Below are 17,436 nucleotides of genomic sequence, written 5' to 3' on the forward strand. Positions count from 1 at the left end.
GGATTTTGGAACTGGAAGACAAAACGGCAGACAAGCCAGCTTTGCTAGAAAGCCCACACTGTAATTAGGAGCGGCCAAAAAGAAAAAAAAAAAAGCATAAAAAAAAAGCATGGCAAAACCATACTTGTACTTTTATTAACTGAGTGACTAAACTAAGCAATAAGGCAGTACTCTATAAATATTAGGCTTCATCTAGATTTTATTATTTTGCAAGCTGTTTATGTTACAGTGATGCTCTTAGCTTGTATTTTAACTACCTACTAAAAATATGAAAAGCAATAGTAATAAATACATTTTACACTTGAATTCATGTTACAGTTCTTTGTTGGGGACACCACACAGTCTATAATATTAACTATCTGTAGTCTTTTGCTCTGCTTTAATTGGCCTGCAAAATAAGGAAGAAGGATAGAAGTTTCTCGAAGTCAACGGCCGGAGAAATCTTACTGAAATGCTATACATGAGTTAAGGCTAAAGTAAAATCTACGTTGTTATTTTGCTAACTACTTCATTATAGTGCATTATCTGTATTATGAATGCACCAAATGGTCTTTCTGGGGACTTTATATGACTTCATAGGATTTTGCACTCACTGCAGGGAACTCAGTTCTGTTGCACAGGGAAAGATACAATGATTGTCACTTAAGGAACAAAACCACGTGTCTCTAAGCACCAGTTAGCAGAAATGAGAGAGAAATAGAGCTAAGTCTAGGTGCCTATAGGTGCCTATGGGTATATGTGCATGGAAAACAATGAAACATCTGGGATTTATTTGTTCTTCTTAAGGAAAAAAATAAATACATGCAAACCACATTCACTTATAGCCTTTTCAACATTTCAAATGACTGGTTTGCCAGTTGCATGCTGTCTATCTCCCAGGAAGCATTGGACAGACGGTTGAATATCTGTTCCACTCCATACAATCAAGCTTTCTCAACCATATACAGGATATTTACAGACTATGGACTAGCTCCCCCAGTCAGAGCAGAACTGCTGCCAAGGCAAATACCACACCACATGAGCTGATGGACAAAACAATATTGTCTATTTTTTAAAAAAGCAGTTCTTTCATGACAACAATACTTCTAGAACTAGCAGATTCAGGGGCTACTTACTAAGAAAAAATCCTGCAAAAGCTGTCCTTCCCTGGCAGTCATTCTAGGTGATGGAGGACCATGTCCCTGTTATTGTCTCCCCCGCTAGCCAGATGTTAGGCTGTTGCAGGGATCCTACCACCCTCTTCTCACAACAGTCCAGAGTGAGAAGAAAATTGACTGTCCCTCATGCTGAGCAAGAGCCTCAGTACTGCTCCTCACTTTAAGAGATTCTATCTCCCAATCCATTTCCAATTCTAATTTATCCAAGAATTAGACCTCCTACAGATTGATTACTAGCTCCAGGCACCTGATAAGTCATGACAAAATTAAATTCACAGGCTAGTACAGTTTATTAGCAGGTTACTGAGTTGCTGGAAGAAAAGAAAACACCCTCGCCGCTCTTCCAATGCCCTCCTACCAAAACCCTAACAAGCTTCACGCACCACCCACACCAGTTAGGCACCTGTGTATCATGAAGCATGATGTCCACACCAACCCTATGAAGTCCAGAAAAGAATGACCTGTAAATTAACACCTTATACCACTTTTACAGGAACGTGCTGAAGGATCAACCACAAATTCCCCGGTGTCCGTGTTTTGTACAGTAACACTACTAATATTCAGTCTCTTTCATTTATAGAAATCGTATTTACCCACATTTGTGTGTTTGCACCGCATGTTCCTGTAAAACACGTCATTGGCAAACAGACTAATATTATGGAGATGTATCTATCTCTCTCACCATATTATGCACTCTCGTTCCACAGCAAAACTTACACAATGAAGCAAATTGTTAGCTGCTCATCATGTACCATTAAAAAGATTACAGGGGAAAAAAAACATCATATATGCACAAGGACCTTCTCCCTAACTGCTGCACTCTCTCACACAATAAAATCAATAATTTAACTATCTGAAACTTCACATGTGCACGGCACTGCAAGTATACCAGTGGCATTTTCACTTCAAATTTATATAGTCTTTAGTCAGTATACTTAATCTGCATTTCTAACACCTGCTTCAGTCGGATGTGAAGTGCAATGTTATCTATAAAATTTTCTTTCATCTTTGTACTGTCCATCTAACAAAAAATTATATGATGGTGGATAATTATTTGACTTTAAAAGGGATATGAAACTTTTCACATGTTTTTTGATCATTTCTTGAAAGACATGCTCATATATTTGACATTCCATTTTATTAAAAGGTTTGAGTTTTTTAAAAACCCTGGCTTTCACATTATTCATGTTATCTAATCCTATGTAATATATTTCTCCTTCAAATAGTTAACATTCATTTTCCATACAGTAGTAAAAATGTGGGAAAGAAGCTAGACCACAATTAAGCAATGAGGCACGACAAGGTGTGCATTTTCAGGCTATTAGCACATGCCTTAAATGCATGAGGAGGAAGAAACTAGAATGACTGTTCCACTCGGGTGGGCATCAACACTAGCACCTGTATCATACCACAGTACAAAGTGATATATAAAGAGTATGCAGAAGGGGTGAAACCACATGCAGCTTTCATCCAGTGGGTTTATGTCAGGCAAAAAAGCTGTTCCTAGTCAAGCACAGTCTCAGTCAAGTTAAACACTAGGAGAATAAAGGTATCCAATGAAATTCTCCAATGTTGAGCTTTCAAGACAGTGGTTGAAAACCAGAATATAAAGCATGGTTTATAAATGTAGAAACAACATTCCACCTTCACATATTAATGTGCAAAATTTTCTATTTGACATGGAGTGATCACCACATATAAGTAAAAAGAATTCTTTTTATTGGGAAGTAAAAAATAACAATTTTTCAAATGCTTCACTCTGTCAGAGCTCACACACAGTCTTTACAGGTTGTGACCCCACTTTGTACAACGTACTGAGTTTTTCATAGATAAAGTCAGATGATCATCTAATCTGATCTTCCACCAACTGCCAGCGAAAGGACATCACGTAACCATTCTTGCAACAAGCCCTTAGAACAGAGTTGACCAAGAAGGTACCTTCAGAAAGTATTTTAGAAAAGGAATTTTGTGATACAATCTTTTTTTTAAAGTAGAAGCAACAAATAGATAATTTACTTGTCATTACAGGAAAGTAACCAGGGGTAGGTGGATAGAGAATCTGAATGACAGAGGAGGAAGGAAAATGGTGGGAGGTGCCTTTGCTCACGTGTCATGCCAGAAAGGTGATAAACTGTATGAGTAAGCCTGAGCCTCAAGGCAGGCAAAGGAATTATCGCCAGGATGGTTTGGGGTTTTGTTGGAAGTCGTTTTTTGGGGCTTTTTTTGGTTGATTTTACAGTTAGAAGCTGCCAGGTAATGACAGATCATTAATTAAAATACTTCCTCGCCTCCTTCACAATAACCAGTATTTCCAAATATGTGCCATTAAGGATGAAAGCTGAGAATTGTTTTGATACTTTGAAAGAAGCTAAGAAAAATAATAATGAAGGGAGCCTCTCAGCAACAACACAAGCACAGCCATTCAAAAAAATTCATTAACTATTGCTGTCTCATACTGAAGGGTCATGATGGTTTCCCAAAACTGCCTTTTAAAAGGCCAACAATAATTAATAAACACAAATTTCCAAAGGAAGCTCCAGTTTTATGATAACCATGCCTTCTTTGCTACTTGAATGAAGACTTTGCAAAAGCTTTTGACCTAACCTCTGGCACTTCCATTAAGACAGTATTTGTCACCCTGACAGCAAGGAGGATGGTTTCCAGCCACTCAGCTTATAGCAATAATGATATCCCTCTTGTTTTTATCCCAAGAGACTGAGGACTGCCGATTCGCGGACTGTTGGCTTTTGAATCAGCTACGTCAGAGAGAGAAGGATCACAGGAAAAAAAAATCCAAATCCAGAACGAGCTGTAACCTGTTCTGGGCCAAAAATCAGGAAGCTTAATAAATTAATGTGTTTGGGATATTCTTCCTCCCCTGCAGAGTCAACTTAAGGTAAAAGAAGGTTTGCATAGAATGACACGGCACTGGTTTTGCTGTTTGTAAAGGGATGTCATGGAACATGCATACTGCTTTCTAAAATTCAACTCTTGCTAGCTGCTGAATCCACATCTGGACAACACGGAAGGAGAAAGAGCTCAATGCTCCATTATGGATTAGTGCATCCATGTAGGTGACTCCTCAGCACACCAGATTGTATTTTATAACAAACACAGATGCCAGGTGAAAATACTCCTTGCAGCAGCCCCAGTTCAAAGTGCTGATGAAGCAGAAGACAGGTGTCTAAATACTCCTGTTCCAAACGGGAGGATGATTTTTCACCACCCCTCCTCACCCCAACACACACTTTTCTCATGCAGGTGACTAAAAGCTGCAGCACAGAGGAAAGATCATTGCTCTATTTCAATCATAAGCTAAAACTTTGGGGGAGAACATTAACAGATTCCAAAAACATTTTCATTTCCTTTTGATGAATTTTTTAAAAGAGAGGGAGAAAATTATATATTTTGTGCTTTTCCAAGTCTTTCTGCAGGGAACATTTACCCTTAAATCAGGCCAAATGACTGCATGTTTGTGTACAACCACAGTCCTAGAGGAATGCAGTTTTGCTTCTTCTAGTATTAAAAGATACTACAGAGAGGGCAAAATAATAACCAAATTGTCTTTCATAGTACCTCTCATCAATTTCTCTATCATGCACCAACTTACCTAACTTAAAGAACCAATAAATTCAAACATTTGGTTCCCCAGACACAACTAATTATTTGCAAGAATTTTAAATCCTTGTTTTACAAATTAATCGTTCGAAGTTTTGTAGTATAAATTTTCACTTTTAAACAAAGCATGCAAATATTTCTCCAGAATTTGTCAGAAACAAATAGACTCGCTTTTGAATGCAACCATTTTTTATAACTAATTTCAAAGAAGTGATATGACATCATCCCATGATACAAACTTCAGTGATTTAACTAGAAGTTGGACATCTTGATCTTACTTTCTAACAGAACCAGTGATATTTCTTCCTGTTAATTTTACCTTCTTTGTCTTGGACTAAAAAGACAGGAAACCATTGCAAAACAGAAGATGAAACCATCAAAAACTAGCACCATGAACTTTTCGACATTATGTTCTGCACACAAGTTCCACCCTAGTGCAATTGTTTTTTTCAAGTCCTGACCGTTAACAAAAAGTAAGCAGAATCCGAAAAAATAGCCAAAACAAGTATATTCTTTTGACAAAAAGACTATATTTTCACAGTAGAAGGCAATGATGAATTTTAAAAATGACAAAAGTAATCTTAGACAAAAAACTGAATTTATACTAAATCTGTGTATGAGCACAGATGTGATTTACACACTAAGCCAACAAACTGTCTGATTATATAATATAAACACATACATTGCCTCTTCTAGATGTTCTCCAAACGATAGTTACCAAAGATACATACTCTTTGGACTGTTATTCATTAGCATTCATTTAATACGGAATCAAGCTTTTCATAAATTTCCAGTATTCAATTTCCATTAACAAGAGACATGACTGTACCACAGTCATACAGGCACTTTCATTTCCAGTTTCTCCACACTATGTGATCAGAAGAAATATGCCAGATCATAAAATTTAAGGTACTTTGAATGCCCAGTTTTAGCTCCTGAAACTTCACTCCCTTCTACTTTGCAATTCATAAATGACAATTGGACTGGAAGAACAAAGCTGATTGAACTCTCACGCTATCTTTCCAATTTGCAACAAACACCCTGAATCCTGCCTCTGAATTTTCTCCCGCAACTTCCACCTTTGCTGCTTGTTTTACTAACTCAAGAAATGCTACTGCACATAAATCCTCAGCTATTTCTTTCCCTGAGAGCCTGTTAATTAATAAAAACAGTAATTATGAGAAAGGTGGGGATTCAATGTACTGTCTCAAAAGCAGTCACCAAGTACCACACGCCAAGCAAGAGCACTAGATGGGGTTGTTGAATCCTACCTTAGCTGTCATATGAGGAAGTAGAAAAAGCAGAATACCCAAATACATTTATCTTTATAAAGATAGTAGTCGATTATTTCGGGGCTGCAAAGAGAATACAAAGAGATTCATTTAACAGCCTACTTATTGCTACCTTTAAATAAACTTTTTTTGGAAGAACTGGCTGTTTGAGTCCCATAAGACCAAGGGAGACGAATTAAATGCTCAGTAGCAAAAGCTAATGAGAAAACTAAGAAAGCACTGAGACCAGCTACAGCCCACATAATTTCTAAACTTTTAACAGCTATGAGCTTCATTTTTTGTTATTATGTAGATTTCAATGCATTTTCCTCTTAACCACTGGAAAAAACAAAATACAGGGACTAATCATTGGCCTTCTAGAGGATACTCTTTTCTGAGAACTTAATAGCACATTTTCTTTCCTCTTGGTTATTGTTACCAACCCTCCTCCTTACCATTTCAAAGATAGCCAACAGTAGGGCTGTTATTTGTTGGCTGTTGTTTGCCACCCCTCAAAGTAATCATCTGTATCAAGGGCTCCTTTCCTAATACGCAGTAAGAGTGCAGGCCTACACATTTTAAAATGTTACTTGGCAGATCCGGAAACAGCTGATAATGCCCAAACTTACACTGAGATTTCAGATCAAGCTAGCAGAAATCAAAACGAGGATGGTAAATAACAACAAGAGAACCAAGCACCAGCCACACAACAAGAGAAAGTTACAGTAAGGCAACATAGCTGGCTCCCAAGATTATTTAAATTCCACAGAATCCAAACTGTTCCTGCCATGTATGTATAATACCTGGTCCAAAGACTCAGTGCTGCCGAGATCTGTCATCCCCTTCCACTCACGCAAAAACCCGTCCTTCAAGGCGGAGGTGGCTTCCCAAGTGGCTGATTAACAGGGAGAACTTGCTCAGGATTTTGAGAACTACCCGAATCAAATTCGGAGCACAGACTAGCAGCACCACTGTACTGCTTCACAGAGGAAGAGGAGACCACTTCTAAGAGCAAGGTGGCACACCATAAAGCAGCTCCACTTTGAAATTAAACAAGACTGAATCTAGAATTCAGCACCTGTTGTGAACAGACTTCCTGGCAAGATTTTCTTGTAAACAGCTAGCACAGTAAAAAGGGAATCCCAGATGACTGTTCTGCCCCTACTGCAAAGACACAATTAAGAGGGAACAAAGGGGTATACAAACATTTGCCTGATTTTAGAAAAATATTTACAATGTTTGTGCTACAAATAATTAAGCCAGATAAGGATATTTATCCTAGAAATAACTAAGATAAAAAAGTGATAATAAAACCCCCCCAAAATTAACTTAAACCATTCAACATCCATTAAGGTAAAATAAAGTAAATAAATTCTGCTGATTGGTTCTTTCCATACGGGTGGATTTCTTTAAATAGTAATGAAATCATTGCTAAAAAATCCATTGTTATTAAAATAAAAAAGTTGGCTCAGCCTACCAAAATTAGATTTGTAAGTTGCTGGTCATTCCCATAATTAAATCTGTGTCACAAATTTGCAAGAAAAATGGACACTATGACTAATGCATTTACTTGCTGCACTAGTGCTGTCAGGCTGTGTAAATCATTATGCCTGCTAAAGCAGAGCAGATAAGAATTCCATACATTTTCATTAACCAACTAGGCTTTGTGTATATGTGAGAAGCTAGCTTTCATATTCCCTGCTAGCTTTAGCTTTAAGTTGGAAGACAATGTAAATAAAAACACTACCCTTGATTTGATTAGCCAAGTGGCTGCTCCAAAGATCGAGTTTTTGAATGATATGAACCAGCTCTGTCCCCTCTTAAAGATGGTCAGATAAGATAACAAAACCATATATACTTAATTTGGACAAAGGAGATTAATGAAGTGATGGGCACCTGGAAAAGGCTGCTTCTTCAGACTGACTTATGTAGCCTAGACACATGCCTTGTTTCATCCTATAGGTTTCAACAGAGGAAGCGAAGCTAATCCAAGACAGCATCAGAAGAAGTCTCAATGAACACTTTCATTTTTTTGGCTGCCCTTTGCTCTTTCTCAGGAGTGCAATGGTCACCAGGGCAGAGTCCTCTGAATCCTCTAATTTTCCTCTTGATTTCCTGTCACCACACACCTTCAGATCTTAGTTACAGTTCTTTGTTAAAGGTGAAGCTGATGGCTGTTCCTTTTTCACACTTACTGTTCATAACCCCAAGGCACCAAAGAATAAAACAACATTGACTCACGTCACAATCTGGATATTCTCAAGGGTTTCCACTGTCTCAAGCGGAAAGGAGATCAATGAGAGGTAGAAAGAGATTAGACAAGACTGTTTCTGGTCTATCAATGTAGAGCATTTTGTGAGGACATCCTCTTCCAGATTGTAGGCCCTCTCCTTCTTCCATGCACATGGCATTATATTGTCACTGCAAATTGAGTTTAGCTCTCAACCGAGCACGTGTCTCCACTTCAGTGCAAGAACAGCCTCAGTGACAGGCTATGCCTTGGTGAACTTAGAAGTCGAAGGAGCTGAGCCACCCAGGCAAACACCACAGAACAACCACCAGCACTCCATGTTTTTCAGTATCCGGCCTATTGCTCTGTGTTTTGGACGTTAACAAGCATTATTTTTCTGTTGCAGCACAAGTTTTAGAAGCAGAATAAAATTGCTTAGGAAGCATGGTAATGCATATAATGTTAAGAAACCCACACTTAACATCCCAGACAGTTTCTTTAGCCTTTAGGTGAAAAAAATATCCTCTCCTATAAGTAGAAGCAGCTACCTCAGTGCTTTCTATCTCAGCAGATCTTAGCATGCATGTGAATGCTTTACAATAGCAACCTTGCTGATAACCAAGCACCCAGTATTAGTAAAGCGCTATCAGATTTTATTAAAACCCCATTAAGAGGAAAAACTGAATTCACTTATGTTCCATAATTATTGTAACCAAACTGCTTAAATGAGGGGAGGAGATAATGATATTAACTACCCAAATCAAAGCAATCCTCTGTGGTATGATTCTAAATATTCTCTTGGCTGAAATTTATGTAAATTGAATTCATCTAACATTAGTTATTACTAATCTAGCTACATAAAAACACTTTTCTGTAACAATTAGTTCTTTAAAACATTGTGTTTTAATTAGACCTGGGACATTATTAAACTAAGTGTAAATATGTACAGTATCATTCCATGCATTGTTTTGCCTGCATATTTATAGGAATATGGGCTTTGGTGGAGTTTAAAAGGAATTACTTTGCAGTTGGTTGGTAGTTTTTATAAATCTACTTACCAGTGAAAGCACCTCCAGATGCTTAATCTAAGTGTATTTCTGCTCATCAAGATGTATTCGGCATTTCTACATTTTGCCTATCACAATGTGTTCCTTTTCATCTGAATAAGCTCATCTCAGTATCATATCTAACATTATGCTGAGTCTTTTCCTGCAGACATTTTGTTCCACGGTTTATTTTAATTTAACTTCTCAAGGACCATTTCCTAGTCTTAAAATAAAAAAAAAAATTTAAAAATAGAACAAGAGTTAAAAGCATAGCACATCTTTCAGCCCTTTTAAATCAGCTTGCTTCACACTATCACACACAGGCACTGGCCCACAGGGCATAGTCTGAGAACAGACAACATACTGTCCTCCTGGCTTTGTCAGGGCTACACGTAAGTGCAGAGACCCGCCCATGTGCTACACACTGTAAGACAAGGAACAGAAGAAAAACTGCAGCCTTGCCAATGGTCAGATCCTTCCAAATTATCTCCAGGACCCATATATGGTTACGGTCACAAAGGTATATAGCTACATCTAAGCCTATCCACAGACAGCACATCATCAGACACTAATAAGAAAAATGCAAATGTGATTTAGATTCATCATGAATTAAAGATAAAGGAAATACGATCTCCACCTATAGCTAAGTCTGTAAGTTAGGCATCAATATAAACTGATGGATTTCCAGAAACACCACCAGGACCATCCATAACCTTCTCAGAAAGAGGCCACTTATTTTCATATTTTATAGAAGAGTTTCGACTTCAAACAAGTATATATATATATGTATATAATTAATGCTTCACCAGTTGTTCACAGAAAACTTACAAAGTGACCACATGCAGTGACATCCAGGAGCCACTCAATTAAAGGCCATGCAGACCTACAGCACTGTGAAACTGGTAAACTGGCTACTTATTACAGTCCCTGGCCCACTATCATCCCATTGCATTTTCAGCCATAAGGTTCATTCCATCATCTTCATAACCAGAAAAGTTTGTAAGAGCAAAGCTTTCAGTAAACATATTTGTGATTTATTTTCTGTCATACATACATATTCCCTGCACAATCATGATTTCAAACTACGGTATCACAATAAGCATCTAAATGTGTGTATATATTTGTGACTTAAAAGTGGCCACTTACTTTATAATTTTATTTTTTAAAAAACAGTAATTAGAAAAAAACAGCTGGTACTGTGGTTTGATTCTAGGCAAACTTCAATATTTTTGAAAAGTCTTTCCTGGGAATTTTTTTAACAAGAATGTTTACTGCAATGCTGCTCCAAGATTTCAAAAACAATCTGAAGTGAATAAAAAGTGAAATGAGGTAATTATATGTAAATGAAACCTTCCAATGATCACTTCATGGAACTAAGATCAAAACCAAAATCAGGAGTATTACATGAACACACAAACTAGCTCAGCTTCTTTAACTGAGATTTCTTCAAAGAGCTACAAACAGGTTCTAGAAATTAAAATATGTTTATGTTGCTTTACAAGGAGCTGGCATTGTAGTCAGATGCTCTGGGGCCTAAATTCTTATTTGAAGTCAAAAGACATTCTCCTAATGACAGCTGAACTGAGGCCTTTGGGTATTCACGGAAACCTCCTGAACTGAAAGCCAGGGACAGGAGAGAAACTGGAGCTCATGCCAAGCAACGACAGAAAATGCCACGCACATACACAGACTTAAGGGTTGCTCTAACACTGGGGTTCCACGGTTTGAGGCAGAAAGTACCTTCTTCCCATGGGAGGAAGACATAATAGGTGACAAACAGGAACAAGTACTTGGGAATCGATATTTTAAAAACTGGAGTAGTTGTCTATACCCACAAAACTTACATTCACACTCCTAACTTTAACCTAGTCCCTCAAAAAAGCAGCAGCACAATGCATAACTTCAAAATGCCATACAACATTCTCTCCTGGCAGTACAGCTTTACATACCTCAACTCCCCAACTCCAGCTTTTCATAAAACAAATATGCATAAAGCAAGCTATTTTGTACTTGCAGTTTTAATTTCCTAATTCGAATTCTTTTGTCATTCATTCATTTTATACATCATAGTCCTCTTTATGGGGACACAGGATTGGAATCACAAATGCACACTTCTAAACATGCACAAATCTTAGTCAAGAAGAACAAATTCAATTATTAGCTGGTAAATAAATTAAACAGTCACAGTAGCTTGCCTACATATAAAATAATTTGTATTTAATATTCGTTAATGTCCCTCTAAACGACGTATCAATAGAAGAAATCTATTCTTCCTTTCTTTATAAATACATGTACTTAGTGCTCTTTACCATTTCCTTCTGAATCTTTGTAGACTATCAGGCCACAAATACTGGCTTTTTACAGAAACGGTTATATTTCCAGCTGGATTGATTGCTTTCCCATATCTAGCTATTTTAGTGTGTTCCTCAGAGACACTGAGTGGCTTCACTGACAGTGAAATATGCTAAACAAATGACAAGTCACTGAGTAAATTAGCATCTACTCTCTGATCAGCTGGGTCATGTTTTCTTTTCAAAATCCATGGCCTCTTGATAGAAAATAATGAGTATTTGATGGGCCTTATTAGAAAAATCAATATATTGATGCCCATGTCTGAAACATCTGCATAATAATAGAATCTGTTAACCCATTAAGGAGAAAATTAAGATGTGTTTACACATTATTAATTTACCATGAGCAGAGACAGTTTATTCACTATTTTTCTAAAGAGTTTAACAAAAAGAAAAGAAACTGTAATATCTGTATTTAATGGCATGGTGACATAAATTGAAAGAGGATTCAAATTTTTGCCAGCTAAATGGCACAATTCCACCAACACTAATGTGAAAAATACAAACACACCAATGATACTGTTAAAAATAAGACTATTAAAGCACTTGCTATAAATACTGCATTACTTACCAAAAAACTTCCAAAAGCAGAATTAAATATAGCAGCTGCCTGAAGAGAGAAAAAGATAAATATCACCAATGGTAAAATAGCTATAGTACAAGAACAAAATGTTATTCCCCTGTCCAACAAGCTATTAGATTCTCCAAATACACACATACACAGAGACCATTATGCAGTTAGCCACTGCTTAAAAAATTGCCAGTGGCCTGTAACTTATGAAGACTGATAGGTTCTAGTTTATGCATTCATAAATAATGTGCTGAAACAGACAAAAGCAGGAGGAGAAAATCCTTGCCGGTAGACTTAAGAGGAATATCCACAGGAACTAAGAATATTACACAGAAGCTTGGTCTCACTGCTTTTGCTCTAATTTGCCAGGAACATTTTTACATATTGACCTATTAATTAAAATAAATATAATCTGACTTAACTAAAACACTGCATTTTCATAGATTTTAAGCAATTTTTAATGGAGTATTAATCAGGCAAGCAAACTAATTTAATTGTTCATCATAATAAAGTTTTGACAAATTCAGGAGTTTCTGTAGTTTGACCAACTAATTTAAAACAGTAACAACAAAAAACCTAACAAAAACAACCCACAACAATCCCACACTTCTGAGGCCAAAATGTCCGATCATTACTTTTTACTCGACAGTCTTTTAAAATAAGAAAATAAACAATTTTGATAATGACTTTAGATGTGTTTGTGCTTACCTAATATCCAGGAAATATAAGGTAGTAGTATTATTTCTTAACATTAACTCATTAAATTCCAGGAAGTTAAAACTTGAGCCTTGCATAGCTTTCCCCAATTACCAAGAAAGAACAGAAACTCTTGTATGGCAGCCAGTCTGATGATGAAAAGCCACACAGCAAAGGTAAGAGGAAAGGGAGGAGGGATATCTACCATTTACATGAAGATTTAGAGCAGAGTCAAATTAATCACCCTGGACACTTCCAGCCGCAGATTAATAACAAGTGGATGCTAGCGAGTTTAGCAAGTTTGAATAAAGTCCAAAATCAGGGTAGGAGCTGTAGCTGAACCTGCCTTCTGCTCCATAAGAGGATGCAATGAAAATGAATGGGTAATGAGATCCTTGGCTCTAGAGAGCTTAGCTTTCTTATTCAAGTTCATAATTAATTCAAAGCTTTGATAATTTCATTAGATTCCTCCTCTGCTGGCCCTATCAATAAAAGATGGCACTGGACCGCAGCTCCTCAGTGGCCCAAATACAAAAACAAATGCAGACTGGGAAACCTTTGCTGACTTGCTTACTAACAGGGACAATGGCATATGGCACTCCATGTTGCGGAGGGAGCATCTGAATAGATACAGCTAAATAAAACATTATAGTTGACAGTTGTAAACTACAGTAACATATTTTAACACCTCTTCCTCATCAGCATTCCTTTTTTGAACATAAAAAAAGAGGCACAAGTCCAAACAGCTCCTCTTGCCAGAGATCACAGCAAGAGTGAGTACTACTTAAAACAATCTTCAACAAGTGTGAATTAAATCGGGATTTTCTACTTGTATTTGAATCTGTGTAGCTGGTACTTTCATGTGGCAAGAGAGACACACATTATACCCATGCACAGAAACCTACTGCAAGGGATCAGTTAATATATCCCTCTTAAAGTTCCTATTATCATTATATTAAAAAACTTGTCAGGTTTATCAAGTCTCTTTGGTATTTGTTGGACATGTGCCATTCTTTTACACAAATTGATTGTATTTGACCACTTCAATCTGATAAAGATGCACAAAGATCCCTTTTATTACATCCTGCCCCTGGATCCATGAAGGAGGATCTAGACTTCCATTTTTATGCACACTCAGAGATCTTTTTCTTGCAAAACAGTCTTTGCTATATAAAACAGTGTAAATCAACTGTTAAGATCTGAAAGACAGAAGCATCTGGGCTCCACTTCCACACCAGAAGGCTGGGAGGAAACTTAATGGTCCCCTCCTCCCCATGCAGATTTTGTGTGCAGAAGGATAGCTACATTTCTGCTGCTACAAAGAACTGTATCACTCACCTTCTTCAGGAAAGATGGTGAAGTCCACACGAAATGGATAGAGAGCATAAAAAGCAGCTCTTCCCTCCCCACATGCTAAACTTACCTCTTCTTGTCTCAAAAATATCTGGTCCTACCAGAAGTTGGTTTCAGGCCAGGCTCTGCTTACAGTGCAGGTGAGCCTGCCAGACCACATCTACTGATGCAAGAGAAATAACTTTAGTGCTAGACAGCCCTCAACCGTTCTCCTGTCATTTCAACAATGCACAAAGAACAAAGCAGTAGCTGGCAAGAACCGATACACTCAAAAGGACACTGTGCATCTAGTTTTAGCCACATCAGTGGCTACCAATCCTGATTGGAGGATCATCTAGAGACATGACATTTTTTACTTAAAATAAGCTGCAATTCCCCTTCCAGGAGAAATTCTGTACCTGGAAAGGTGGTAAGGAGAGACACTAGATGGTTCTATGGTGTTGATACTAGATGGTGATATTTTTGCCCATCGATAAACTTGTTTTCTTTCTTGCTTCCTGATCCACCCAGAAGATTTATGTTTGTTTGTTTGCTTTAATATTCTCAAGCATATAACAGGTACTAGGATAACATTCTTAGACAAATTTTATGCTTCAGGTATTAAGCCAGTCATGTGCAAAAGTCATAATTCAGGACTGGTCCAAGGGTACACTAGTTTGCAATTTTTAATTCCCTTTCTCCAAAGTGTCAGAAACAGTCCATGGCAGATGATTAAACACTCATTACAAGCAAAAGAAAAAAAAAATAAACCAGGAAGACCACAAATTAAGCTATAATCATTCAGATGATTTGCCTCAGTAAGGGAAGACTTATACATGTCAATTACTCTATTTGCTGTTTTCTTTATAAACATTTCTCCTGCAAAATAAACTTAGAAGTAAATTTTTCTCATACCCACAAACATGGGGCTTGTATTTGTGATTCTGGTTCAGCTTAAACAAACTGGTAATAAACTGAATCAACTGCTCCAATTTGTAATTAGATGTACCTAGTAGCATGACCCTGTAGAATTTAAACACTTTGTGCTTCCAACTCCCTTCTATCAAGAGGGATAATATTGCCTACATACCTCACAGGGCATTGTCAAAATTAATTCATTGCTTAAAAAGCACTCTGAGATCCTTAGAGGGATGATACAAATAAACATTAGTGCTGACACATGATACAGCTAGGCTCTTCATTTTCTATTTGAAACATTTATTAGTCACTATTATTGAATAACTTTTTTTAGTGTTTGCTCCTTTTGTGCTTCAACAGATATCAGACTATCTGCAGTCAGCTTAAATGAAACACTAAAACATGAAAACATTTAGATGTCCTTATAATACTCCAAGTTCAGATTTGCATGTTTGCAAACCGTTCATTACACTTACCATCAATATGAGGGGAGAGTTCTCTATAAAATCGATGGTAAGATCCTTTCAAAAGGTAAATGCATAGCCACGTATTGAAATGCAAGGTCAGACCACATTCAAAAGCAGCAGTAGTAATAACCAGACCAATTATTCCAGTTCACATCAAGTCAGATGTAAAGACGGAAAGTCATTGCCAGTAGTCTTTACAGAAGAGCATGTACATCTCCACTGGAGTTTAAAATAGTACACACTAGCTCCACTAAACAACAGATTTACTTAATAGTAAGTAGGTACAATTTCAGTCAACTCTGTATGCCACTGGGCTCGAGGGAACTCTCTCGCTGGTCTGCATTGCTGGGGAGGATCAGCTGGCCTGGAGCACTTTCAAGTGAGAAGTAAGCAGTCTGCCTCTGAAGGAAACCTATCTGGCAGTACTTGGCAGAAACTTTCCTCCTCCCATACCTGAGCAAAAAGCTTCAGACCTTCACTGCCCACCTTATCCTGGAATACATATGTACGGAAAACACTGCTCAGGTTTGTAACAGTGACAGCAACAAGATCCAAGACAGTCCTCATAGCAACTATGGCTAGTAAAAGACAGAAGAAAAACGCAAAGCCACAAGCAAGGGGCTAAGCACTTCCCCATGGGTGGGTACCCAAATTCAGTGGCAAGTACACACAGCATGCAAGTACATGTGACTGGGCAGCAAATCAAACAAGCATGTCTTGAGGACATCAAATACAGAATAGAATCTGAATTCATTCCATTTCCTTTTATTTTGGTATCAAGCCAAATTATCTTGGAATTTATTAGACTAGATATATTAAGATAATAATGTAGCAGGACTACATTAAAGAAGAGGAAAAGATACACTGGCAACATTTGGAACACCTGGGTCAAAAACCAACCAATTATATCATTATCAGCAGGATTCGAGTTCCAGCTCAACTGGAACTACAATTTCCTTTACTGCAGAGTCACAGGGAAACAATGGTGCCTCACAGCTTTATACGAGGACCGTACCAAAAAAAAGTAAAAGGCTTTTTTGCAAATGTGTATATCTTTTTTTAACACTAAAATGTTTGATTCTTGAGTGTCATTTGGTAGCCTTTAGGGAGATAACCTTCCTAACTGTACTTAACCCTAAGCTTACCCCCAGGCACCCCACAGCTGAGCGAGCACATGCAATGCACACTAGGACCTGTCTGGCCCCAAGTCATCCCCACTCTGTGGAAAGCACGTTCCAGGGCCAAGGCTACAGATGCAGAGTAATGAAGCTGAACGGCCTCAAAACATCTCAGAAGGAAGCGGCTTGGGCATCATACAAAGCTGCTCTGTGTATGCCTGCAATTAACTGCAGTTAAAACCTTATCATTTTCAGACATGCACTAGTGGGATATACAGCTCAAGTACCAGGCATAAGACTAAATATCCTATTTAACACACATGGCACAATGAGAAGAGAGAACAACCCAGGAGAATAGAAAGCTGGAGAAAGACAAGGACTCTAGCAGTACTACTGCAGGATTATGCCGTAGAGGGCAGAGAACACAATGTGGTAATGTACCATATTAGAGTGTACATTCAATAGATCTAGGTCTCCTATTTGATAGGGAGAAGAAAAAAAAAGTAAAAAAAAAAAAGACCGAAGGAAGTGATGGAAATGGTTTGACCAAACAGGACAGAAAAAGAAATTTTATCTACCCAAAGAGATCAGTGTAGTTCGAGAAGGTGGAGGAAGAAGGCAGGACGTCAGAAGTAGCTTGAATGAGTAGGCAGAGTCCCTT

General features: G+C 37.7%; 1 protein-coding gene across 10 annotated transcripts in view; it reads right to left on the bottom strand.

Moving 5' to 3' along the window:
- SLC10A7 (solute carrier family 10 member 7) overlaps window positions 1-17,436 on the bottom strand; it is a 156,852-nt gene that overhangs the window by 89,297 nt on the left and 50,119 nt on the right. For 8 of the 10 annotated variants that reach the window (XR_012628811.1, XM_074867427.1, XM_074867420.1 and 5 more), the window contains one exon: window positions 12,245-12,283. The exons of the other annotated variants lie outside the window; for them this stretch is intronic. Coding sequence is in view for 7 of the 8 variants with exons in the window: in XM_074867427.1 (XP_074723528.1) it covers window positions 12,245-12,283 (39 nt within the window). In the remaining variant the exon portion in view is untranslated. The remainder of the gene's footprint in view (window positions 1-12,244; window positions 12,284-17,436) is intronic. 10 annotated transcript variants of the gene reach the window in all.

Source organism: Strix uralensis, chromosome 4, assembly GCF_047716275.1.
Source record: "Strix uralensis isolate ZFMK-TIS-50842 chromosome 4, bStrUra1, whole genome shotgun sequence".
Taxonomy (NCBI): domain Eukaryota; kingdom Metazoa; phylum Chordata; class Aves; order Strigiformes; family Strigidae; genus Strix; species Strix uralensis.